The sequence below is a fragment of the Apaloderma vittatum genome, unplaced genomic scaffold (genome assembly GCF_000703405.1).
Source record: "Apaloderma vittatum isolate BGI_N311 unplaced genomic scaffold, ASM70340v1 scaffold8367, whole genome shotgun sequence".
Lineage (NCBI taxonomy): Eukaryota > Metazoa > Chordata > Aves > Trogoniformes > Trogonidae > Apaloderma > Apaloderma vittatum.
The window spans coordinates 79,197-106,639 of NW_009726675.1; the positions used below are offsets into that span (position 1 = coordinate 79,197).

Consider the following 27,443-nt stretch of genomic DNA (forward strand, 5'->3'; position numbering starts at 1 on the left):
TCCCCATCAGAATCAGATTTTACTGCTGTAATGGTTAGTTCCAATAGTCCCATATCCATAACACGAACATAATCTGAAAGACAATGAGTAAGTAAAAAAAAAAAAGATTAAGACACACATCATCCAGATCATGTATTTTTGATTATTAAACCATTAGAAATAGCATAAGCATAGAAAGGAATCTTTTTTATCAACACCTTGTATATCTTTGCAATTCCTCCTTTTATGAGGATCACTCTCAGAGCTAAAGTTTCAGCTACTCAGATTAAGAACTCAAATCTTTCCAATCCAATATATCACTCCCACCGCCACCATCTGTGTGTAGTGTAATCTTTTAAGATATTTATCCTCATCCCATCTGCGTTAGTTAGAGGAAGAGGCACACAGAGATTGGGTGACTAAGCATCCTAGCAGTTTGTCAGTTGAAGAGAGTGGTTGGTACCATAAGAACGAGAGCAAATTAGCTGGTATCACTCTTTTCAGAACCTAGAACTCTGTGCCATGTAACGACTTCAAGTTTAACTAGTTAGTATATATACACTCTCTCATAAAATGAAACCTCTTTTCTCTGAAGATTTCTTTCTGTGTAAACTCCATATTTTTAAAAATACGCTTTTTTCAAATACACATTATAGAACTATAACAAGAAACTTAAGGACTTGCAAGTTGCTGTTCTCTGATGTACCTCTGCATCCACAAACCCAAAGTGAAGCACTCAGATTTTCATCCACACTGCATTATTCATCCATATTCATCCTTAACTCCCCAGACCTATTCTTCAAAAACCTTTATACGTGCTGAATATGCCTGGAGTTGTTTCTTTCAGCTCTGCAAATCACTGGTCACATCTAAAACATCCTTACCCCTATGGAGGTTCACCATAACAGTGTTGCACTTGTCAGACAGATGCAAAGCAGCTTCATCTAAAATTATCCTAAAAGATTTAAAAAAAAAAAGTTGGAATAAACATGCTAGAGAAATACTGTACGATTCATAAGAAAAATTAGTATAGAAAAAAATATTTAAATACACATATAGCAAGCATATTTTAAATCTAAACTCTTCATTTTAACCTTTTGTAATTTCCAAATCCATTGATAATTAACTACTGCAAGAGATTTTCATCATTGCTAACTACATTTTATTTGCTTTTCAATTACGTATTTGATCCTTCCTATAATAAAAAGCAACGTTTTTGGCATACAGAATTAATACTTCTTTTTTGCTTCCTAATAAAGTAACAGACACCTTTGTTCCGAAGGTCATTTATAAGGTTTTATCAATAGAAATAAGCAACTTGGCATATGTTTCACAGCAGATCAGGTATAGCAGAATGTAACTTTTTAATAACTTTTCTTGCAACTTTAATTGAGAATTCAGAGACATTCAGTAATCACTGAATATTTCTTTAACTAATATACTGTTTCCAAATAACAGATCTTTAAGAATCTTAAAATGTTACTACCTAGCAAAATAAACCAGGATCTCTTTCAATGGTACTAAAAACTGCAGAATTGTTAGTTGAGAGAGAAAACATACAATAAAAAAAAAAGGTATTTAACCTAATAAACCAGAGGAATTACAGATAAGCAAAGTATATTTCAGAAGATGCAAACCACTGCAATCATTTACACAATATGAATGCTTCCTAGATCAAAAAAAGCAAATGGGCATTACAAGTTTTACAGAAACTTCCATATTTCACAATAATTTAAATTATACCTGAGAGTAGAAGAGGATTTATCCACTGCAACACTGCTGGAAATGCTGAAAGTTTCAACAGTAAGTAGAGATCTTACTGGCAAAAATAAGGGCCTAACAACAAAGAGGAAAAAAAAAAAAAAAATTAATACTCTCCACCTATTTAGAAGCACAATTTAATTCCCACAGGTTACCTAACTAGATCCTTCCAGGTCTAGGCAAGTGCTTATCCTATTTGAAACTACTTAGATTTTAAGGGATTTCTGTTTAGCACTTTTTCCAAACAAGCCTAAATAAATATTCTCTACAGTATGCAAACCTTCTTAAATATTCTTTACAGTATGCAAACCTTCTTAAATATTCTCTACAGTATGCAAACCTTCTTAAATATTCTTTACAGTATGCAAACTCTCCTAAAGAATAAATATATAGCTGCAGTGCCACCAGGTGACATACCTGTAATCAAGTGCACAACTCCACAGATGTACATGAAAAGTTGTAAGTGTAGCTGGAGGATTATATCCCAGAACAGGTTCATCAGAAATATTCAGAAAATATAAAATCTAAAAATCATAAACATATTAATACTTCAATGTAAATTAATAAACAAATATGAATTAGAAAAGAAAAAAACTGTAACAGGTATGGCAGTAAATGTTTTATTAGTAGAAGGAAAAGGGACTAAACAATCTCAAGTACTTAAAGCTGCTTACCCAGAATCTGAATATAGAAAAGCATGGAATGCAAACAGGGTAAAAAAAATACAACATCCAAACTGCACCTTCAAAAGAATGGAAAAGACCATTCCACAGACACCTAAGTGGCTCCCTGTACAACACTTGACAATCCATTTTTTAACACATTTCCCAAATACAGTCTCATTTATTTTTCTTTTCAGTTGTTATTACGCTGTTAGTATTTTCTTTGTTCTCTTTATCTGAAAAGAATCATAGAATGGCCGAAGCTGGAAGGGACCTTAGAGATCATTGAATCCAACCTCCCTGCCATGGGCAGGGACGCCTCTCAACTAGATCAGGCTACTCAAGGCTCTGTCCATCTTGCCCTCGAACACTTACAGGGAGGGGTCATCCACAACTTCTCGGCAATTTTTTCCGAAGTGCCGCCCTCATACTGAAGAATTTCTTCCTAAGATCTAATCTAAATCTATTCTCCTTCAAAAGCCAATGTTTCTTACAATACTGCACATGGTTTAAGTTATCTTCAAGTTATCTTTCTTTTTCTTGGAGAGGGGCAAATATGCTCAGAATCAGAAATACATGCACATGCATTGTCTATATCCCTTTTTCATGTACTACTGCATAAAATTATGTCCTACCCTCTTCTCTAATATCTGTCATAGTTCTCTCTCAAATCCATTACAGTATAGAAATTCTTCTTAAATTACCCCAAGACTGCGGTATAACAACATGGCCAGCCTTTTGTTTCCTCTTTGGTCAATTTTTTATTTTCCTCCTTCACCTCCAAAAGCGATTCCAAGTACATCACGAACAATGTTAATTGAGCAAAAATTCACAGAGCAAATAGGCAACACGGTGTAAAGCAGGACTACATGAACACACAGGAATATCATGCTGAGAAGAATGTAATGACACAGCAGAGCCCAAAGCACTAAGTTCAGCTACATAAAATTATACAATAAAAATGCATATAAAAATAAGCATACCATACATACTGGAGGATAAACAGGATAAGCTGGAATGTCAGGGTTTACTTTCCATAATCGAGTACAGTGTAAGTACATGGAACTAGACTGCTACTGCGCTAATGGCACCTCCTAGCTCATGCCTGGTTACACACAGCTTCCAGATGAAGCATCTCCAGCCCCATGCTAGACCTCTGCACCCACGTGGATCAGTACAACCTTTTTAATTCAGGACACTGCTTTACAAGCAGTTATGTCAACTGCTGCTTACTCCTTCCCCTGAGCTGCCTTCCCCATTACAGCCATTCAAACAGCATAAAACGAGAAACAGACATGGAAGAAATAGGACTTGAGGAATGACGTGAGCTGGAAGAAAAATACTTTCAGTACTGCAAGCAGAGTATTTCTTTTGAGGGTGTTTTTTTTAAGTCAAAGATTATTTAAGTACTTAGTTAATATGAGACTACTGAGATCTTCCATCTAAACTTTTTAAAAAAACCAAACAGCCCTATCCCCCAAACAAAATAACAGCAACAACAAAAAAGAACAAATAAAATCCCAGAACCTCCCTGACATGTTATAGGCAGAGATTTAGGATGACGAGAGAAACTGTAGCAAACAAATACACAAGTAAGATTTTAAGAGCAAGTCTACAGTCTGTAAGTGGTCTCAAAGAAAATCAAAGTAAAGAACAGTACTTTCAAAAGCAGAATAAGATAGGAAAACACAGCCTAACACAAAGATTCTCCATCAAGGTTTTGCTAGATACTTAAAGCAGCTGTTAAAGCAATGAGACTGGAAGTGAAGATGTAGTTGAGAAAAGCGTAGTACCCTGACCTGTTCATGCCAGCTTAAACCAGAAGGCAGTACTCTGTGCTGAAGGGTGGCTCCTCTTAGTCCAACAGCAACTAGAAATTCCTGCATGAGAAAGTTGCAACAGTAAGTTCACATGAAACCAATGTAATTATTCGACATCCAAGCTATATCACACAGTCATCCTTCTGCTTCCTGAATCTCCCACTGTCTAAAAATGAAGAAAGGACTGGGCCAGGATTAAACATTTAAAAAAAAAGAACCCTTGCTTCCTAATACAGAAGCCATGGCTAGTACATTCTAATACTTTTTGCAAGAGGATAGTTTATAAAAGACAATTTTGTGGTAGTGAGAAGGCTATCTGTTCACTCATTGTGGGTTTCACCAGGAATTACCAGAAGTACCAAGCAATGCAGGACTTTCTCACGCAGCTCAAACTTTAGTCAACTGAGCCCCCATGACATTGTGCTGGTCTGCAGATTCCTTCTTCTCTAGATAACTCTACCTGTTTGTCACCACTTCACCAGCTAAAAGGTCATCTTTTAGTCATGCTAATGAATCTGCTGTCAAAGCCAAACATATCACTCGTTTACCAGGGCCCCTATTAGGTAAGCAAAGGCTGCCTATTAGATGACACTGCTGAGTAGAAAGCATTTACCTTTCTGTATTTGTTTTAATGTGGTGACAAACCAGGCAAAAACTCAACCAAAGAAAAAGGTCAATTGGCCAAGAAATGTATTCAATAAAGAAACATAGTGTGATTGGCAAAGTGAAGCATTAGAAGAATTTGTTAAGTTGTGCTGATACTTAAATTTTACAATCCACCCAAAAGATTCTAACAGGAAATTACAGTTCGAGGATGAATGGCTCAGAATTATACAGTTTCTTCATCTATAAAACTTGTACCACCAGATCTAGATGTTTCCACATAAAATGAGATGGATAATTTTGAAAAGCGCAAAATCAAAAATACACACCTTTGTATTGCTCTCTATTTTATCTGATTGGATTTTGACTGCAACGGTCAGCATACTTGGACAATCCACTCCTACACCATCCGAAGCAGTTCTACTAAGACCATCTTCTTCAGCAAAACAAATAGTAGGTTCTAACCAATGGGGACGTATTGTGCTGGGCAGTCGTACTTCAGAGCAAGGGACGACCCCATCTACCATACCTGCAAACAGATTTTAGAATGAGTTACCTTGTGCTTCAAAGCTGTTAAAGAGTCAAAGAAAATTCTTTTTATGCTTAATGCCTTTAAAATGATTGTATTTACCAAACACACTGACAATCAAAATTTGTGAAGGAGAGGTTACAGGTGATCCAGCATTTAAAACCATAGTTCTAACTAAATGTGACTGTAAGGGGGTTTTATTTGCTCAACAATATGGCAGAGTTGAAACAAACAACAGAAATCTCCTATGGGTTACATGGAGAGATAGGAATGAGTTTCTCATTTTCATTTTATGAGATGGTGCCAGGTTAACATCTAAGCACATAGTAACTAAACCTTGCACTGAAAAATCCATCAACTTGACTACCATTGATTCAGAGACATTTGAGGGGAAAAACATAAAATGTTTGGCTGCATAGGAGTTACCAGCCATACAAACTACATAGTCAACTTAAAACTCTCCACCTACTGACTACAACTAGCTACCCAGAAAAGATATAGTAGCCACTGGTCATCTGTACCTTTTTAAACTAAATAACCAATAACATGTAGCAAGTATGTACTCTCATAATAAAGAAGAGACTGTACAGCTCATTTGGCAGAGGAAAATAGTATCTTTAAAGACTAGTGGTTGCCAAGGAAAGTTTGAGCAAAATTGTAACTAAGTAAAGACAGAAGTATGTACTCTCATAATAAAGAAGAGATCATTTGGCAGAGGAAAACAGTATCTTTAAAGACTAGTGGTTGCCAAGGAGAGTTTGAGCAAAATTGTAACTAAGTAAAGACAGTTATTGTGAAGTTGTACCACTGTAGCATTTAGGAGCATCAACCATGAACTAATCTATTGTGCCAAGTGATACACGATCAGAGAAGAAAAGAAAAAAAAGTGGAAAAAAAGAAAAGGGGGTAGAGGGAGATGAGGGAGAGATGAGTGGGGAGGAAAGGTGAAAAAGAAAACAGTTTTTCTCCTAAGAAAACCCCCTTCAAACTTATCTAAGTTCAAATTTAGTCTCAGAGACACCTCAATCCTATTTCCTACCTTGATGATATAAATTGAGGCTGCTAGAATGGAGACAAACATAGTGTCTGTCCTCAAAGCCTTCATATTTAGTCACACTGAAAAGTGAACCATTGTTGAACTCAAACCAGAATTCGCCGTATTTTCCTTCCAGTGTACTTCCATCATCCTGATGAAGGACGAATAGAAAAGACTGAGCGCTGAGTTCGCTACAGTTAGTCTAAACTAACATAACATTTGCTAACAATATATATTTTTCTGCTTGCATTGATTCTCATGTAAAGCCAAGTAAACAGAACTGCCAAAATATTGTGCTGCATTATTATCTAGTTACACCATGAGGATTACAGGATTACTGTTATGAACACTTGTGCCTTCCACAAACAGTGCATACAGCATAAAGGGGATTCCATGGTCAAAAAAACCAGAATGACTTTTTCCAGCCCCAGTGTCTCACCTTCACATCTGTGAATATTGACACTAATCCATGTGTCACATTTAGCAAAACAGACAGAAAGCTTTGTGAGTTCTTATTCTGAGAGTCAAGCTTTTTCCTTCTGCGTGACCGATAGTTTGGATCAACAGTGGAATAATACTGTAGTGCTTCCTCCTCAGATCCGCTTTCATCATCTAACAGATAAAACGAAGAACAACTCACTCTCTAGCTAGTACACATATTATGCCAATAACTCAGTGTTTTGCCCCCAGTAATGCAATTCAATTTCACATTTTTACTTAACTAAACAGTAATCCACATTTTTTCTTCTTAGTTTAAGTAAATCCTTTCTTACATGTTTACAAATTCTTTTCACTATCAGCTTAATCACTTCAGCCAATTATGTTTTTGAATCACCATAGCTCTAGATAATTTATAAGTGTATTACCATAATGAACTGCAGATTTAAATTGACTAAAGCTGTCTTTACTGAAAGTGTTGATGAGCTGGCTGGCCACAGATAGTCCAACACCATAAGAAAGGTTTTCAAATGTTTCTACAGGAGATGGAGCTGTGGGTTCCCACAACAATAAATCATTGCTGATCCTAGGAAGAAATACATTATCGTTATGCAAAATATACGACTACATTCCCTCTTAGTACAAGGTCAGTCAAACGGTATTTCCTTTGCAAACTTCATAGAACAGATTTCAGATCTCATAAAGGAAAAGAGTTCAAGAGCACACGTATTCATGAGTAAAAGCAATAAATAACGAAAGAAACTTTTCTTCTGTAATTATGGTATACACATATCAAAGTCTAACACTTGACAGTGTCACAACAGCCTTGTTAGTAGGTGTATATTAGCTCAGAAGGTTGAAGTGAGTGAGAAAACCCCATTTTGATCACATCAGTTTTCAAGCAAAGTTGGGGGAAACAGTTCTTTTGATTTCAAGTGAGTCTGTGTCTGTCAAGGTTAAAGACACATGCAACATTCAGTACAGAAGTACACCAACAAAATTGCCACTGTTCAGCTTTGCCACTTGGGAAGTGATAAAATGCTTCGGAAGCAAAGAAATGTCTGTCACAGGCTAAAACAGATCAGCATCTCTATGTAATTAATGTCAAGCATAATACGTATTTTTAGCTGATGTAATCTAGTTTGTTTTTTCATATAGAACACTAACAGAAATAAATGCTGAACATAGATATCTAACTATCCATCTATCTGTACACATGAATTGTGTTCACTTTCTCCATGTTTTTGTAAGCCTTTGTAAAGCTTATGAAGTGGGGTTGTTACAGCTTTTCTCCCCCATCTTCCTTGTGGACTCTTCATTTTTAGATGGAGAATCACTGAATAAAAAGAAAAGAATAAACCTGAACGCAATGGTTTTTGAAGTACTGTGTTCCTCTTATCAAGAAGAATTCCAAAAGTTTAGAGCAAAACAAAACACTGCAAATAGAGATCCAAACAAAGTATTCACTGAACACAAAAGACTATTTAACTTTACACTTTCTTCACAAAATCTGCCAAACACTTCTTAAGTGTTGGCTGCTATGGCACTGATCAGATATATGACACAGTGGTATCTCCAATGTTAAACTTGTAAGAATATTTACATAGCATTTTATGTTCTCAGAAAACTATAGAAACAAATTCCTGCTATAGCTGCTCATTCAACTGCCTTGATCAAAAACAAATGCAGAACTAAAAGTACAGGTCATGATAACCAAGAAGAACAATTATCATACTTGCCTGTTGTAAAGTTTTTCATAAAAGCTTTTGTTTGGTAATGTTAAGTGTATGTTTGGTAACGTGAGTTCCAGTACATAATGAGAATTGCTAACTGTTTTATCCTGAAACTCAGTCATTTCAACCACATCTCCTGGCATCACCATCTGAAAGAAGAAAAAAAACAACAACAACAAAAACCTCTCAAGTAAAAAAAAGCAAAACTAAAAATCTAGAAGCCAGAAGATGCACATAAAGTAGCAAGAATATATTAATTTTGTCTACTATAAGTACGAAACAATAACAAAATTATATAGTACCTCCTCATTTTCAAACATGACCCTACGAGAAGAAAAAGGAGAAGGTTCTGGTCTTCTAATATCACAGACATCCTTCAAAGAATGAGACCCTCCTTCTTCTTCCTCTTGAAAATTGTTATCACCTTCCTCCTCCTCAGCTGCTATCCTTTCCAGAATAGAGTGCACAGCCAGAGGGTTTATTTTCAGTACAATCCTGACATTGGAGAAATTATGCAGAATAAGCTATTAGAGATGCTTAGAATTTTTACACCAATGCACAGTCACATGCGCCCTAGCCCTGCTAGCTAGCCAGCCAAATACAACACAGAGACTAAATAGCTAAGAGACAATATAGACAATAACACATTTTATTAGACAAAGTGATACCTTAAAGCTAAACACCAAACTTAGAGGCACAAAGGGAGACAGGAAAAGAACTATCAGGTGAGAAAGTTCGTGTCTGCTTTTTTCCAACTTCATCAGGCAACCACTATACAACCTAGAAAAACCTGGAGCTCTCTGGCGTAATGCTTGTATCATTAGATCATCAACAGCTCTCAAAAAATGCTTTGCCACATGATGTTACCCCTATACACTGTTATAGAAAAAAATTACTTGCACCATTATTAAAGAAAACTCTGCTTTAAAAATGTCCATACAAACAGGCTTTCAGACAGCCACTAATATTGTAGGAAAAAAAAAAAGTGGCAGATTCTGCAGCAATTCTAAAATTGCCTCTTGAAATACCTTACCACACACTACAGCTGTTAGGTCCTTCTGTTTAGTAACTCTTGAGTAACGTATTGACCCACATGCAATAATTCAGTCACAACACAATTATAATTATTGCTGTTACAGCTTTATACTAGCTTATATTAATATTTTGAGGTAAAATTTTACTAAGTTGGGTTTTGTTCAGTATCCAGTCTTAAACAGAAAAGTGGAAGAAAAGGTGAAGTGAGGAAAAAAAAAAAAGCTTCAAGTCTCTAATCATTGACCTAGCTTTCACCAAAATTTACTCAAGTCTACAGAAACTCATTATACATTAAAACCACCTTGTATTATTATAAATGTGTAAGTTCTGGAGTTGTTTTTCATAAATTATTGAGTTCATCTCCATACTACGTGTTCTTTCTCTGCAAATTATTTTAAAGCATTTACCACACAGACAATGCTTCAGAAAAATCCAAACAACCCACATTAAAAAATAAAACATTATTTTACCGAGGCCAGTCAAAATTGTCTGATGATGACGTTATATCTCCATCTGTGCCACCAGACACTTGGAAAAATTTTATTGGTGCTTCTGCACTATCTTCTTCAAATGAACCTGAATAGAAAATCATTTTTTTAAAACTAACACAGGAATGACAACTGCTAACTTAAGATTGCCTGCTCCTCAGATTGGACTCCAACAGACTACATTATCAATGCTATTACTAAGGTATTTATGCAAATTTTGTTTTCTCCTCCTCCAAAAAATAAATATCCATTTTTAGAAATAAAAATTATCTCACATTATCTTCTTAACTAGCAGTAGTTAGAAAATCAGATACTTCTAATGCATAGGTATATGCATTTACATTTACAGGATCCCTACTTTACGTCACAGCCTTGAAAAGTACACAGAATGACAAATCAGCAGAGAAGGTTGCAAATACAAACCAGTCTAGCAGATTTATTACTTGGAAAGATATTAGAAGCATAAAAGTATTGAAGTTTTCTCAATGACAGTTATTTAGGAAATCATCCATTTCGTTTCTAGACTAGACTTGAGATTCCCAATTTGCAGAGCTGTAGTATCTCGCCTACAAATCTACAAAACTTACCCCAACACCACCACAGAGATTCCACTGATACAGAGTCATACTATTTTAGTGTAGGGTAACAGGAAACAAAGGAAATATTAGCTCAGATCCAAAAAAATAAGAATGCAAGCAATACACCTACAAACAACAGGCTCTCCTCCTAGTAGTATTATTTTGATTTATGCTGACGCTTTATATAGAACACTGAACTGCAGCAGAGGTATCTGCTCCAAAATTCAGGTGGAAAGAGACTCCCTGTGTTAAGCCATGAGAGGACCTCTGTCTCGGCTACTTAATGTCTGGGAAAATGAAAGACAATATTTGAACGTAACTTTCTTACCAGTTAGCTCTTTAAAGGTAAGTTCTAATTTAACTTGCTCTGGAGTTGACCCTCCTATAAACTCAGTTTTAAATTCCATATCTGTAAATTCAAGATGAAGAATCTCCTTCTGAAGTGATTTCTTAAACCATGGTCCTCTTTCTTGATCTGACCGTAAGTCAGGTATTGGGAAGCGAACAGAAAGATTTAATGCTGGGGCAGTGACGTGAACTGAAACTCTGCAGTTTGCAGGAGTGCGTGAATCATCCAGAAAAACTTCAGCAAATGCTTTATGCTGAAAAATAAAGTGAAAGGGAAAAAACCCCACTAAATTAGAAAAATAGCTCTAGTAGTTGATTATGTGATATGTAAAAATAAAAAAAAAAAAAAAAAATCACAGAAAACACACTTATGAGGACCAACTGTTATTACTCTTGGGTTTTCTACTATTACTGGTGCAGTTAAGCCTCTACTTAGTTAGAAATCAAGTATTTGCATAGGTTAGTGATCTTTCAAAAAAATGGCTTATTTTTTTTTTCTTAAATTTGAGAGTGAGAATACTAAACAATACTCAGCTCTAGTTAGGAAATATCATGTTTCACAGATTTTATTTTTTTTTAAATGCCATTGTTGAGAAGCCAGGAACTATCATGTGTATTTTCCCTTTTGAGTAAGTCATGGCTTCCAGCTCCCGTCATTGAAAATCTCCCCGAGTGTAATTTACTGTTGACCACTGTTAAAAAGAAATAAACTTTCAGGACATAACCACATTGACAGAAATTACTGATGTCTTAGAATTTTTTGAAGTGAGGATTCTCTTTAACAATTCTCTTAAGTTCTGAAGGCTAATTTTTCTGTAATCAATTAATGAAACAATAAAATTACATTGTTGCTGCATAGAAACAAAATCAATTAACTGCATTAAAACTCCCTCATGCATTTCAAAAAAAGCCTTCAATTTTAACATTACTGTGCTAAATACACTAACACTTAAACCCTACCGACAACCTGAATCAAGACAAACAGCTCCAAATTCTTCCATTGGTCCTCAATCACTAGAACACAATGTATGTGTTTGCCCATCCTTCCTATTACCTGTCCTAAAAGCAGGTGAGGCATAGCAGAGGCAACTGGGCTCACTGCGATGCCTAAAGATTCTAATATAGTAGTGGAATTGTCAGCCACAGTTCATATCAGCTGCTGGAGAGCATGATGGATGGACTAGGAATGATAAGCCAGTCAAGATTCATCTTTTGTGCCCAGTTCTGCTTTCTTCAAGAAGCTGGCAACTTAGGCAGTTTATAAAGCAGCTACCATCGTCTCTAGGTCTGTAACAGAGCATGCAATCACGGAATTGAAACCGAGCAGCTACGTCAGATGGCTACTGTCCTGTATTCAAGGTAAAAAACCCAAAACACATTCCAAAAAAAAAAACAAACCAACATAACAAAGAAACCCAATCACCACAAATCAATTAGAATTAGCAATTGCAGGGTTAGAGCCATTCTGCCTTTACTCCTGCAAAAAGTCAACATGTTAATTAATCAATTTCACTTGTAACTTACCAGATTTATGTGCTTGTTGTAAGAAGCATACATGTGAGATGCCATCATCTCCACTGTAGTTAGTTTCTGTGGCTGAAGTAAGGAATTTAATCTGTCTACAATACTGATATCCAGCTCACAAAACACTGGACTTAACTTTATTTGTAACTCTGCTTTCTGTGGAACAGAACTGAGTCTTCCTTGACTGCCCTGGAAAGAAAGAGAAAAAGCACTAAAATCTCCTTAACAACAACACAGTGAAATAAATTATAACTGAGAGTTAAGGACTGTTTTCCAAGAAAGATACCTTTCTGTTAAAATGAACAAAATTAGACAAAGGTTATTACAGAGAAATTTGGTGGTTTTCATCTCCCACCTTACCTGAGGTCCTCTATTATCTGAATGCTTATAATGCAGCTGAAGGCATGGCACAGCATGAGAATCATTTCCTTCTTCAGAATGAAATGTCAGCAGCTTGAAAATAAAATAAGAGTTAAAAATAATTAATAGATAAGGAGGAAAGAGTTACCATGGGAAAATGTATTTGTGATGTTCTACCTAGAATAGACCACAGGTAACCCTTCACAAAAGTCAGTAAACAGAGCCCTTGCCCAACTGTTTACTCGATTCACTTCCTCAGTGACTTTATTGGATGTCTTCAACCATTAAATGAGCTGGAAGAACAATCATCATCCAAAGAAACCTTTCAATTGCTCAACTCCATTTGTTAATATTTTGGAAAACATTTACTCTAACACCCAAACTGTGTTAAAGAGAACTAAATAGCAAAGTCTGGCTACTTAATGCTATTCCAGTGAGTTATGACAGTAGTCTGAGCTTGCAATTAAACTATAAGTTGCATATTAAAACATATTAAATAAGATAAATCAAAACTACAATAATTTTAAAATCTGGCATTCTCAGTTACACAACTAACTTCCCCCCCTCAATGGAACTCCCTATATTTTTTACTTACCTCTGTATAGTGAGGCTGAATGGAATGCGAGTCAGTAGAAAAAAGGCATTCCAGGAACTCCATATTCCCAATGGATAAATCAGTGCTGAAACTTCGAGAGGCAGTCCTTTGCCTTTGTTCGTAAGACACTTTGATGCCAGTACCTATAAAACTGAATGAAGAAAATTATGAATTACGAAAAGTAGCGTGAAACGGTAAGAATTATAAGTCAAAATTTACATATGTAAAGAAAGATCATGGCAATCCTTTTTAAAATCATGAAAACTGCCATCACTTCTTCAATAGTAAAAATTCTAACAGATTATAGTTTTAGCAACAAAGACAATGCAGATCACTTATGTTACACATTCAACCATGGTCAGCGTAGAGAAATTTTAGACATTTAACCTAAGGTGAGTAACACAAAGCAGGAAGCCTAAACACCCTTTCACAGACAACGAAAAAGTCAAACGCCTCAAGAAGACTAAATTCCATGCATAAGTTAAGAAAAGATATAGACACTCTTAAATATCTTGTATCATACACTATACTGGGACAGTAAAAACTTCTGGAAAAAAAGCCCATTGATTAACTTGATGATTTTACCCACACTTTTTGTCTATACTAATACACTATTATGCACCAAGTAAAACCCTAAGCTCCTTCAAGCAGCAATCCTTATATTGCAATAAGGATGGTGCTTCAAAACCCAGCTATTTCTAAAGAAATCATTTACTTGATGATACCTGACTCTCTGGATTTCTGTGGTAAAAACTGTACCTAGTTTAATTCACCTATTGTTGTAAAAAAATAGGTTGATTTTAATGTTTATGCACTCTTCTTTATTACAAAAGAAAAAAAAAAATCTTGGACAACAGATGTCAAAATTCAAGGTTATTTTGAAATTAACAAGTAAGTCTAACACACTTCAATATAAAGTGACACAATTCCTATGGAAATAAACTTACTTTATTCAAATTTACTTAATATATATTTTTGATAATATATTTATTAATAAGCAAAATTATACCTAAGGTGATCATGAGAACAAGCTTCTGCAAATACTTCTCGGAAGGACAGAAAATCTTCTGTTGAAAACTTAACTGGCTCAATCTTTTCTATTCGGGTAAAGAAATCCCGAGCCATTGGTGTCAATGGGTTAAGGTTCAGTGAACTTTCAGGTGGGGGTAAAGGGTCAATATGAAGTACAGACACTGAGAAAGTTCCAACTGCCAGTCTAAAAAGAAGCTCAGGTCTGGATTCATCCACAGACACAGATCTGGATGGAATAGCTGAAATACAAAATTAAGTTCACGTAATTTTTCAGCAATAACACATTTACAAAATCATCTCACTTTTGACTTTAATTTCTCTTTACCAAGCTGCTGCACAACAGTTCATTTTCAGAATTATCTAGAGAGCAGAATGCAAAACAACATTTTCACTTACATGTCCTTCTTAAGGAAGTCTGGTGAACCATGTTGGCTGTAAGCGAAGAACCTCTTGGAGGTTGTAGTTCTTGTTTGTTACGATCAAGAAAATCCCAAGTTGGCTGAAGCTAAAACACAAATATGTATGACCTTCAATTTGAAAAATTCATGTAAAGGTAAAAACGAGCAAAATGCAACAACAAACCATGAACAGCATGTCATTTCGTGGCATGTTAGTGCTCAACCAAGCCATTTACATATGCTTTAGTTCGGGTTACACTTTCGAATTCTATGATTGTCTACACCCACATATTTTTAAAGCTAAATTTGCTCTCTCCGAGAGTGCATATTCTCCTTTTTCTCTGTAAAACCACAACATGCTCCATGGCTCTCTCAAAGCAAAACATTAGGCACAAAACAGATTCAGAGAAGATAGCAATATCAACAGCACAATTTTTATGTTGTTTGAGGATTAATGTAACAGAATGATTTTGTACTTTTTACTGTCATTGCCTACGTAGACCATACAGAAGAAAACACAGACAGGAAATGTGCAGTTATTAAAAAGAAAATACATCAAAAAGCATCCTGTATAAGCTTCAAGGCATTTGAAAACCAATACATTCCATTTCCTGTCTTCATAGCCAAAGAGATGACAAACTTTCAAATACAATTTCCATAGCAGAAAAGGAATGCTATCAACCAAACATTTTCACTTGTCCTAGAATTTTGCACTAATTCTTGATACTGTAAATAATACTTATGCACCAGGTTCAGACAGAAGTGTTAATTTCAAAAAGATTTTAAATATAGTTAATACTATACCACAGTAGTGCTCAGTGGAGATCCTGCAGGTGTACTTGTATATGTACTCGTTAGAGATAAATCTAGATCCATGGTTGGAGGGTCTCCGAGAGGTGGCAGGGAAGAAAGGCTGTGAGACATGTCCATTTCAGCCATTGAGAAGAAAACTTCTTCTTCTGGCAAGAACCAAAGTTAGTAAAGAGTTATTTTCTAATTAAAAGAATAACTTCACTTTTAACAGAAATATTTCCCTAAATTCAGAAATCTAACTGCTAGACAGAATAACCAGCTAAACATATTATTTACAGACATTCCAATTTCTCTTGACACCAAGTATCTGTGTTGCTTGACACCAAGCAGTATCTGTGGACAGATATTTTTTTTTTTAAAGGCAAAAAACTTAATACTAAGAACAGTTAAATGCTCCATTTTCATATTCAAGTTAGCATTATTTATATAAATTCATATACTCTCCTTTTGACAAATCAAAGTTTATATTTTCACATTAAAAATAATCAGTAAAAAATATTCCAATAAATATAACTATCAGGGCAATGAAATTGTATTCCGTATTTCATTTCCTCAACCATGCATTTCAAAAGATATCACACTGCATGTGTGGTGCACAGTAACAGAGATTACTGAGTAGTTTTCATCATCAAATCTAGCCTGACACATAAACTAGGTGTTAATTTTTTTATTGAACAGTACAATTAATAGCATACAATTATTCCACGTCAAAGTTCTTTTGATACTTAAATTAGTAAGATTAAAAGACAAGCAGTCAATTTATATAATCTTAACAACAGGTTATTTGCTACACTGCATCATCTTTTATACTTGCCACGACTCGAAGGCGTTCTGGCACTCTCTGTCTCATAGAAGCTTTGTTCAGATGATGCTCCTGCAGATAAAGACTCTTTTCTTAAATAACGTTTCAACTCCATCTGAATCCGATACTCATCCTCCTGTTGCATTGGCCGGTTCTTCCTATCTTTATTTGACAATTCTATCCTGCTTAGGCTCTCTGAATTCAAAAAAAGGACAGAAAGTCCACTATAATTTCCTTACCAGCGTCCCAAAGAAAATTCAAAAATTACTCTGAAAATTAACTGTTGTTGCTGTGCATATATATATATGTATATGTGTATATATATATGTAAAGAATCTGCCATCTAAACATACAGAGCTGCTGCACATTAGATGTGTACATATACATATTTTGCAGTTTTGAAGATTTTACTTGCCCAAAATGCTTTACTCTCTCCCTAGCATTCATTAATTCCAGGTCTGAAGATAATATTTTAAGGTCATATATGCAAACGTGTTCATATAGAATATCAGGATATATTTCTGTTCTCACTCAGCTTTAGGGACTCAGAACACAATCTCTTAAAGGTTTTACAATTAAGGAATTATTAACATTTCAGGATTGAAAATAACACATATGGAATGACACATATGTAATGCTTTTCCAGTTATCCAAAAACAATGATCAAGTCCAGGACAACAAATACTATTAGAAGACTGTTAAACACCTGCCTAGGACATGACAAACCTTTTCAAGAAGATTAACTCTCTATCCTAATAATAAAGATAATAATGATCTGCATTAGGAAGATAGAGAGAGGGGCAAACAAAAACACTCTCAAATCCTCCTACTGCAGTAGTCAAAATGTTGTTAATTACTTAGCAAATATGGACAAACTAACACAATTACTATTTGTTCTGTGTTTTCTGTGCCTATCACTAAAGCATAGAACAGAGAAGGAATCAGACTGATAAGCCCCTCTCATGAAACACAAACTACAAGAATCAAAACTGTTCTGGCCTCCTGATTTTCTTCATTTACTATGTGTCCATCTCTTGTCCTGTTATACCATCACTTGTCAAGCCTTATTTGTTACCTAGATTTTCATTACCAACATGAACAATTTGCAACTGAAGTCAGTAAACTGATCATAGTCCTACTCAGAGCAGCTACAATACATTTTGCTAACATCAGACAGAGATTAACAATAATCTGCCATGCCAATTTGTCTTTTTTTTGCACTGAGGAAATCTGTTTAGCTTAAAGTTTATTTTTCATCCACTATAATACATATTTAACATTTACAGAATGTTCACTTACCCGGTCCTGCAATAGCTGCTACCATGTCCAACAGAAGATGCACCTGCCGTGGTGACAGAAATATATGTACAGAGTCTATTTGTCCATCCACATCCAACTAAAGAAAAAGAAAGAACACTTTCAAGAACACTTACGGGATTTTTCTTTAAAAGTCTTGGCAGCTAAGGTCAACTGCACTACACTAATGGGAAGAAAAAAACCAACAACAAAACAAAAAGCAAGGCATGCAGTGCAACGCATCTATATGAAAACATACTTTTGCCTATAAGGACCTTAAAAAATATTTGCCTGAGCAGGCAAAATAAGTGATCAATTAGTTTTATATACTGCTTCCTACTATTTTTTCCACCCTTTGGGAAGTGTCAAAAGCAAATGAAATCATTGAAGTGTGTCATATTTGACACAACCTTACACACTATATTTTGTAGCTTTGATTTACTATGAATTTTAATATAAAATTGTTTTATATTAGTGCAATTCTGAAATCTAATCATTTAAGGTTTTCTTGTAATTGTTAAAGTAAATTATACTCTTTTGATAGCAAAGTGATTTTAATCAACCAGGTAAACATTCCACACGTACATGGACAAAGTCAGTTACGGAGCTACAAGAAAAAAGGATCAATGAATAGCAGAAGGATTTTTCCTGAAAACAAAATAAACTTTCTCAGGAGTTACTCCAATACAAAAATTCAGTCTCTCTAACATACAGTGATCCTCCTGTAATGTATTTCACTGTGCCACTCACTTATTCAGCCACTGCAAAGATATCTAGTAGGACATATATGTTGGTTTTGAATGCAGAGAACCTACAACTGTCCCCTTGAGAACCTCAGAATTTTTTTATGCAGAAAAAATTAAATCCTACATACCTACTAGTTTAGTTAAAGACCCAGGAAGCATGACTAACCTTAGCTCCAGGAAGTACTTCATTCTGCTTTAATGTTAGGCTCAACTCCATTCTACCAATCAGCTTACTGATTTGCACAGGGTCAGAAGGAGTAATTTCTGGCAAGTTCCTTGTTAATTGCGGATGTGGCTCATAAATGATTTTTGGATTCCAGCTAGGTGAAAGCTTTGGTTCAGTCGCCTTAATATATTACAGAGAAAAAGAATAAAAATGTATCTTTTTCTGACAAAACACAAACAAACAGGCGTTTCAAATAAGCTTATCACACAAATATAAATCTGCAAACGGCAATAATAACACATAAGGATAACTGTGAAAGAAATAAGACATGTAAAACGTGAAACATCAAGTCTTTGCAAAAAATAGTGGAGCAAGTTTCTATAAAACAGTGAACAGTAGAGGATTTCTATACACTAAAGTTGCAACCAGATTCCAGGACAATACATTGTAAATTTTATTCAGTCCCAACGTCTGTTTCTTCCCCTCGAAATCCACAGGAAGTGATTATGAAACTTATCAAACACAGATTCAAGTAAAAGTTCAACTCGTACATCCTACAGAATGAATCTAACGTATTAGTGTAACAATATATTCCATCCCTCATCAATGTACATTCTTATATAATGTATTTAACTTTACCATCTGTGTAGCTGAACACACTGGAGAGGACTTTGCTGATGCAGGAAACTCATCCCAGAAGAAAGAGACACCTGAGAGCTGCAGCAACTTGTGAGCAAAAGCAGTGGGCTGATGCACATTAATTCCAGAGCACTCATCTGCAGTTTCATCACAGTACATAGTTCTGGGAGACAAAAGAAAGAAAACAAAGATGGTAGGTGCATACAAATTCTTACCTTTATTGTGCCATTTAGCCTCTTCAGTCCGTACATGCTCTCTCTCTCCATACCATTCACAATGCCATTGATTGTTGTGAAAGGAGAAAGCACTACTCTCTGGGAGTGATGGAAATTTTAAGTTTTCTACAGGACACCATAGGACAAGTACGGTTTCCAGTGTGAACATAACCCAGTGTATTATCCTAGTACTTACAGCTAATCTGACTGTAAAGTGAGTAAGTCCACCCAATACCTCTATACCACCTATTTCCATTAGGACACACACAATAATTCTTGATCCAGAATCTGATTTTTTTTTTTAAGAATCTGCCATCTAATATTTTTCTGCTGTCTACGAATTGAAAGTTGAAAATACAGGCTCCAGTCTTGTAAACTTTTGGTGAAATTAAATTTCTTACATATAATACTGAGCCCGAACAGCAAACTCTTAAAAAGATGCAAATCTCCACATAGTAGAATTTGCAGTGGAAAAATACACCTGCCTTTCCACAAAAACAAGCATAAAACATCAGAACAACATGCTACTTAAGTTTGTTTCAATCTAGTTTTTAAAGTACTGAAAAGGACGTTTGCTCAGAGAATGGATTTCATTTAAAGAAAAAAAAGTTTTAGTATCACATCTCTTTAGCTGAACATAACACAAGGTAGATATATGGTTAAAGCTAAATATATTTCATGATCATTTCTCAGTAAGAATCAGTTTTCTTTGGTAATGATTGCAACACTTTGTACTATCTCATACATCAAACAAAATACTTGAAGAATGTGTACCGTTTTCAAATTCACAGTAATTACAGAATATATGTGGGCTCTTCTGAAAGCTCATAGAGAACCTAAAATCCTCCAGCTGGGTTTTTTTTCAGGACCGTATCTTTCCTCCCAAAAATATTTAAAGTGTCTTCATCAAAAAGGTCAGTTCCTTTTGCATATCGAAGAGATGGTCTGATTGGCCAACAATATCCATTGACTGCTGATCATCTGATAAACAGCATTTATTAGTTGTGGAAGTGCTTATTAATTTATTTTTTGAAAATTCAGAACTCCTCTAATTTGATAGTTAAATATCTTTAGCTTAAATACATTATCTGGAAGTTGAGTGGAGAAAATACTTGCTGGCATTATAAAAAAGGTGCTCAAGAGCTACTGTCTAACTGTATACCAAAAACGTGTGTGCATGGGCAAAATATACTGTAGAGGTAATGGCAAAAAAGAGTGCCTTAGGAAAAAAAAAATTTTTGAAGAAAAATCTTTACCTTTCGATCCTGATCTCAAGTGCAGTTCCGCTTTTAGAGTTTTCCGGCACATGTTCTATTCGCAAAACAGTATCCAAAAAGGTAACTTTCACTCTTCTTAGAACTTAAATGAGAAAACAGAAAGACAGCATGCAAGCTTTGAAGTCAAGTTACTCAACAATGACTTCTATAACCCATTTTAAAAAGTCTTTCATTCTGGTCAAGTTCTTGCATTTATTTCAGTGGAAATAATCAACCGAGTTTAATAATGTAACAAGATACCAAGTGACAATTTAAACTCGTATTACATGTCCAATATGTACATACATACCATGCAAGGCTCTGACAATGCACAGATATTTGAGCAAGTGATAACTCAAACCAAGTTGTTCTGTGGCTCAGTGTGGATGATTCTCAAAGTACCTGCTCCGTTATGCACCATGTCTGAACTCCTCACCACTGCTAGAGCACCACGGTACTTTGACTAAATACTTCTATTTCTAGATCTGTTTTTAAACATTTCCCTTAGCTCAAACATTTCAGCACTAGGTTCTCCACTGCATAATGTGGTCAAAACCCCTAGTTTCTTCCACAAAAATAAATAAATAAATAAATAAAAATCCCAAATACCACACAACAACAAAATCTAAAGTACTTCTAACAATGCAGTGTGGTTACTGAGATATATACATTGTAACAGGTCAGTTTTGTGTTAAAGTTAAAAAGCTTTCTATCTCAACAGCATCACTACTAGCAATTTAAGTTTGTGTGGTGAACTAAACTGGCACCTCCAAAACTAAGGCATCTCACTCATCACTCAAGCACAGAATTAGCTGGATTTGTTCTGGTGTAAACAAACACCAATTTGCCCTAAAGTAGGGTTCATTCTGTCGACCGAGGGATGTATACAGAGACAAATTATGGCAAATGAGATGCCATTCTGTAAAACTGAGACACAACATAAACTGATTTCATCTCAGATGTTCATTCCGATCTCAATAATTAATTCATACCTGTTTCAATAGTTTCTGCAAATTTCTCAAGTCCTTCAAAAGGCTGGGACCCTTCTCCTTGTTCATCTGTCAATTTTTGGCTAAGACACTCTTTTGCAAGCTGCATACTACTGGTCATAAAACTTGACCAAGACATGGGCTCAGACCCAGATGCTGTGGAATTAAAAAAAAAAGTCTTAATAAATTTGTCTGTGAATATTTTGAAAACTAAAGACAAAATGAAATAACACATTTGGCACATTCAGAAGACTTTCAAAAGCTTAGTAAGAAGTTTTACTTACTAATATAGTCACGATCTCTCTTTATGCATTTTACTACTTCAAAATTACTTTAATCTACTTAGATTGCATTTGTAAGATTCTGGTATTTGAAAACTCAATATAAAGAAGATGAAACCAGGATTTAGTGTAACCAACTACAGAATGACAGAATCACTTGGTTGGAAGATACCTTTAAGATCATCAAGTTCAACCATCAACCTAGTACTGCCAGGTCACTCCTAAACTATGTTCCTAATCTTCAGCACTGGTTTAAGTGAGTAAATTTTCAAGTAATTCTATTATAACAGTACAATTTTGCAGGCATAATCAGAAAAATTGAATCAAGGAAGTACTCCTTTTTTAAAGACTTAGTGTAAGGTTTCTTATTCCATTTGAAACATATCCCAGAGAGGGAAAAAATAAACAAGGTTTAAGATGTTATCTTAGCATATTAGAACATGTTTGAAGTGTCTAACACAGACCTGACATATTAAGCAGAACAGAAAATCCAAGAGTACAGCATGTACTAAGCTGAATAAGTCCTTCAGCAGCCAGATTAACTTTATTGACCGTATGTGCCTATCAGCTAATGCCAAGCCCATTGTAAACAAATACTATAAGAGTAGATTAGAAAAGTTATACACTAGTATAGGCAAAAAAACTTTAAACTAGCAAAAACCCTAAACATGTTAAATAGGCAAAACATTCCAGTTTAGCACTTGGGTCTGGAAACATCTATGTGGCTACAGAAGTTTTATCAAACCTGCATCATGGGTTTTTATCTAGTGTATTATAAAGCACTGTGCATCAAAGAGAACTAAATGGATGCAAGTGAAAAAAAACAAGGCTTCCTCCTAAACACCACCATTCTTACAAAGCAAATCTTGCATGATAAAGTAAGACAGCTCAAAATTTAGTTCCAGTTAAGCAAATAAGAATGAAATGCTGAATACATAAGCAAGGTACTTAAGGTAACTTGCAAAAGATGGAAAATAGCGGTTATGCAATTTTTCACTTCTTTATGCTGTATTTAAAGAAATATTTTCTTCCACCTTCTCTACACTATAAAAAGAAAAACAAATTAAAATCCTTCAAACATTCAATCAAAACATCCCACACACTAAAAATTCACTAGATGTCCCACACGCACTGTAACATCACATCTGAACAGAACCTCCATAAGGAGGTTTGGTAGTGAAAATTTATCACGAGGACAGTCTCAACTAGATCAGTCAGATTCACGTGGATACAGACAAGCCCGAAGAGCTCAGGCAATCCTCTCAGCATTAGAATAAAAAGTAGTAAGTATTTAGAGTACTTAAAAGTCACTATTTCAGACTGTGATAGCAATTAAGTTGCACCACTTCTCCAAATAAGCAAGAACATTCATCTTTTACCCTAAAGTTGCAAAAGAAAGCCAGAATCTCATTGTAATGTGCCCCTCCAAAGTCCTTCTCTGTGTTATCCCACTGCCACCTCACAGCCTGCTACTAATGCTGACCAGCAGCACTCGCTGTGCAACACCCATAAAACCCAGCTAACTAAAACTCCTTTCCACACACTATTATTTTCATTTTAATATGTCTGAAACAGTTTGGAAGAAGAGATACAACAGCAGGAGCATTATAAACGTTTTCAGTTATTTAAACAGAACAAGCAATTGAGAAACAACTTGACAAACACCTGACGGCTTGGTTTACGTTCTCTGTCACTAATGCATGTAAATTAAGGGGCACTTTAAATAAAGCTAAGAACTGACTAAAATAAATATTGCTTTCTGCCTCTGGAAAACTGCAAAGAATTTCCATTTTGAAAATTAAAAAATAAGCCTACCAAGCCTTGGTCTTGGCCTGAAGACCATCTCTAATCCTTTTACTTCTAACGCACAGTTATCCTGTAGCAACGACCCCCATGGAACAGATAAAGAAATTGATTGGATAAATCCATCTGTGACTTCCAGAGGTGCGTCTGCAGACTCTAGGATCTCATTAAGACACTAGAAGAAGAAAAGAAAATAAAATAGAAATAATCATTAAAAAAAACTCACCCACAACACATCCATAATTTTGAGTATAACAAATAAAACAAACATACTGAGGCTACCAGAAAATTAATTACATTCAGAAAGATAACAAACTGGCCCCTGTGAAGTATTTCGATTCCACCATAATTTGTTTCACATTAATTATTTAGCTTTCAGCATAAAACAGTTTTCTGTGGCCACTGTATAAACTGTATTTTTTGCACCATATCAAAAAAAAAAATTATGCTATCTTACTGTTACAAATACTACAGTACTGACACAATTTGACCTATTCTTCCACTAGCAATACTTGAAGAAAGTTGGAAACAGGTTGACAGTAAAACCACAAAAGTATCTGGTTTCTGTAGCAAGAGTGTTTCACTAGCATGTAACTTCAATGCAATGTTCATTTTACATTTGACATTTCTTTGTGACACTGAAACAACAGAAGTAAATAAACACCTCTTCCTATATAACATGCTTGCCATTTCTAATTCATATCCTAACGTCTTCAATGTTCAGCACGACTTAAAAAATTGGAGCTCTGTGAACAGACCAATACTCTACAGAAACTGTTCTATTAATCCAGTCCTCTAGAGTGACTTTAGAAATATAACTACATTCAAATTGCCCTTAGTATCATACAGAGTAAGTGAAATTTATGAGAAAAATAGAACACCAGCTTTGAAGAAGTAACTTAAAAATCTTAAGTTTTCCACCATCCTCAGAGAAGAGGATTGTTTGCACAATATTGCAGCCATTACATCCATACAGAGGAAACATATTATTTGCATTTTTGTTCCGAAAAATACAAATATCTTTTTACGCTCTAATTTAAAAAAAATTAGTTTAAACTGAAATTACTGAAGAACTACTATCTAGGTTGCTATTATAATAATAAAACCCAATCTAAATCACATACCACATTTGGTGAGTGCAACTTTCTAATATATACAAGACTCTACTAAAATTGTGGTTGTACTATTAGCATGTAATCTTCAACTGGCAATAAAATTGTTTTGATCCTCCTTTGTTGAGCCAGGCCACTGACTCTACCTGAGAAAATCTGTAAGCTCAACATCAAAAGGTTTTCCAAAAAATAAGGATGTAAAAGTTGCTTTCCATTTTAATTATATTTAAAATGGTTTTCTAATCATATAAAACAATTTCAAAATTAAAATTTTAAAAAAAAAAAAGCTTTCAGAAAAATGACATTTTTCATTCTTCTGTCTCCAGGTACAACTTTTCCATCATGTTAACTTGTTGCTCTGCTTCATGCTCTTAATAACTTTGTTTTTAGAATTTTGTTTGCTTGTATGTTCAGGTTTTCTAGTTTCTGTTCCAAAGTCCACTCAAGCAGCAGAAAAAGATACCAACTTTAAAGAAACAGAACCTGAAAGAGTTATATTGGAAAATTATTTAAGAATCAAATAATCAACAAGATTCAGTGGCATTAAAACTTTAAAATAAAGTAAATAAAAGATGTGGTAATATCATAAGAAAAGGCAACTATTTTTGACATGAAAACTATATTTGAAAATACCACATCCATTTAAATTACCTGAACCTTTACAAAATAATTTGCCATTGCAGGCAGTAAGCTAATTACCCTATTTTGCATAAATCTGACTCAGATGGTTTTTTGCTACCAATGTACATGGTAATAAAAATGAGTGTATTTTAGTACATTCCTTATTATTTTGAAATAGAAATGGGCTATCTAAAAGCAAAAAAAAAAAGTCAAGTATTCTTATAGGTGAATTACTGCAGAAACAAGGCAGTTTTTACTAGAAAGCTGCAATTACAGCATTCCAAGTGAAATTTTGAAACTGAAGCATGAAGCAGTCTTCACATCAGGACTCGTTCCCACATTATTCACTGGAATCACAGTAGTACTAGTAGTGAAAGTACTATTCAACACATATTACAATGCAACCACAAACATCATGGGTTACATTTTGATTTTTCTAAACAGGCCAGGTCCCAAGAAGCAAAGGGATTAAGGTCCCTTCCAGCCTAGGCCATTCTACGATTTGAGTACCAGTCCCAGGTATTCCTACCAATCTCTACAACCTATAAACCCATACAGCCTTCTTTAAAGTATCTACAATGTTAAGGTGAACAAAAGTATCCACAAAAATGGATAATATGTAAAAATACAGTCATCCTGGTGATTCACAGAGAACAAGCTTACAACTACCCGGGGCGGGGAAGAGCTCTAGTACTTCCGCAACATCTGCTTTTGCAATCTGCCATACATGAGAAAATCACGTGCAGAGCGTCGCAAACGTGTCACTGTTTACAAGTGAAAAAGAAAAATGCTGATCTATAAATGGGGAAGAGAACCTACGCATTACCGTATATACATTTAATCACTGTGTTTACATAACTAACTATTCATTTTGGACCGTAACTGCTGCTGTGTCAAAGTATTTACATTTTAAATAACGTCCCTCTGACTAGTGAAGAGTGCTGCGATACCCACTAGAGGGCATAAGAATTCAACTAAAGCGAGACAGCCTTACTGTCTGCCACACAAAACAAGCTGCAGATACAGCCAGAAAAGAAATGAAAAGCGAACATAAACCACCACACTACAACGCCGGTAATATTGAGAACTTCTGCAAACGTCTATGTCCTTCCACTTTCAAACCTCTTTTCACACAAATAACTAAAAAAGCATTATTTGAAAACACCACATATTCACAAGTGTTTTTAAATGTACCCAGCACGGCCTAATACTAGAACACAGCACAGTATAAAAGTTGCTTGAAGGGACTTTGTAAAGTACTAAACCTGTGTGCGTAATTCATCACCTCTGCTACCTTGGCAGTCAATGACTGACACACAGCTCCTCATGACAGTCATTTGACTAGCAGGTAGAATTCAGTAACATTGGTAATTAGCCAAGAAATTTATATTACAAACACAGATCCAGACCTTTGGATTACTTTGGTACGGTGGAAGTATAGATATGCGTGTGTGTACAGACACATATATATAAATATATATATATATGTATATACACCAGAGCTCAAAAAAGCTTTGGTTGGTTCAAAGAGTGAGAGCCCACCTCCTAAAGGAAACTCCAACTAAAAACACCTTTCCAATTGTCAACACGTAGCTTCACCGCTGCAAGGCTAGGCAACAATTTTGAGAGACCTATACGGTTTAAGCTCAGCATAACTCTGTAAGAACCAAGATGCTTCTGAGCTGAAGACAAAGCATAGCTAGAACCGGGATGACTTTATGTTTTTACCATCTCTAGTAGCAGTCAGTAAACATGCTACTCAGCAACTACAGCAACAACTTCCCA

The 27,443-nt window shown here is 35.1% G+C and overlaps 1 protein-coding gene across 1 annotated transcript in view; it reads right to left on the minus strand.

The window, feature by feature from the left end:
* The window catches only part of ATG2B (autophagy related 2B), a 42,836-nt gene that overhangs the window by 15,034 nt on the left and 359 nt on the right, over positions 1–27,443 (minus strand). Inside the window, exons 2-27 of the mRNA XM_009873377.1 lie at positions 23,938–24,100; positions 21,845–21,997; positions 20,853–20,955; positions 19,382–19,544; positions 18,743–18,922; positions 17,834–17,930; positions 16,547–16,729; positions 15,724–15,878; positions 14,918–15,026; positions 14,499–14,760; positions 13,490–13,640; positions 12,895–12,987; positions 12,535–12,723; positions 10,991–11,264; positions 10,067–10,172; positions 8,864–9,056; positions 8,568–8,710; positions 7,257–7,414; positions 6,830–7,002; positions 6,394–6,541; positions 5,155–5,354; positions 4,202–4,282; positions 2,158–2,264; positions 1,723–1,815; positions 864–934; positions 1–73 (exon numbers count right to left, since the gene is read on the minus strand). The exon at positions 1–73 is cut by the window's left edge and continues 25 nt beyond it. Coding sequence (XP_009871679.1) covers positions 1–73; positions 864–934; positions 1,723–1,815; positions 2,158–2,264; positions 4,202–4,282; positions 5,155–5,354; positions 6,394–6,541; positions 6,830–7,002; positions 7,257–7,414; positions 8,568–8,710; positions 8,864–9,056; positions 10,067–10,172; positions 10,991–11,264; positions 12,535–12,723; positions 12,895–12,987; positions 13,490–13,640; positions 14,499–14,760; positions 14,918–15,026; positions 15,724–15,878; positions 16,547–16,729; positions 17,834–17,930; positions 18,743–18,922; positions 19,382–19,544; positions 20,853–20,955; positions 21,845–21,997; positions 23,938–23,965 — 3,686 coding nt within the window. The 5' untranslated portion in view covers positions 23,966–24,100. The remainder of the gene's footprint in view (positions 74–863; positions 935–1,722; positions 1,816–2,157; positions 2,265–4,201; positions 4,283–5,154; positions 5,355–6,393; positions 6,542–6,829; positions 7,003–7,256; positions 7,415–8,567; positions 8,711–8,863; positions 9,057–10,066; positions 10,173–10,990; positions 11,265–12,534; positions 12,724–12,894; positions 12,988–13,489; positions 13,641–14,498; positions 14,761–14,917; positions 15,027–15,723; positions 15,879–16,546; positions 16,730–17,833; positions 17,931–18,742; positions 18,923–19,381; positions 19,545–20,852; positions 20,956–21,844; positions 21,998–23,937; positions 24,101–27,443) is intronic.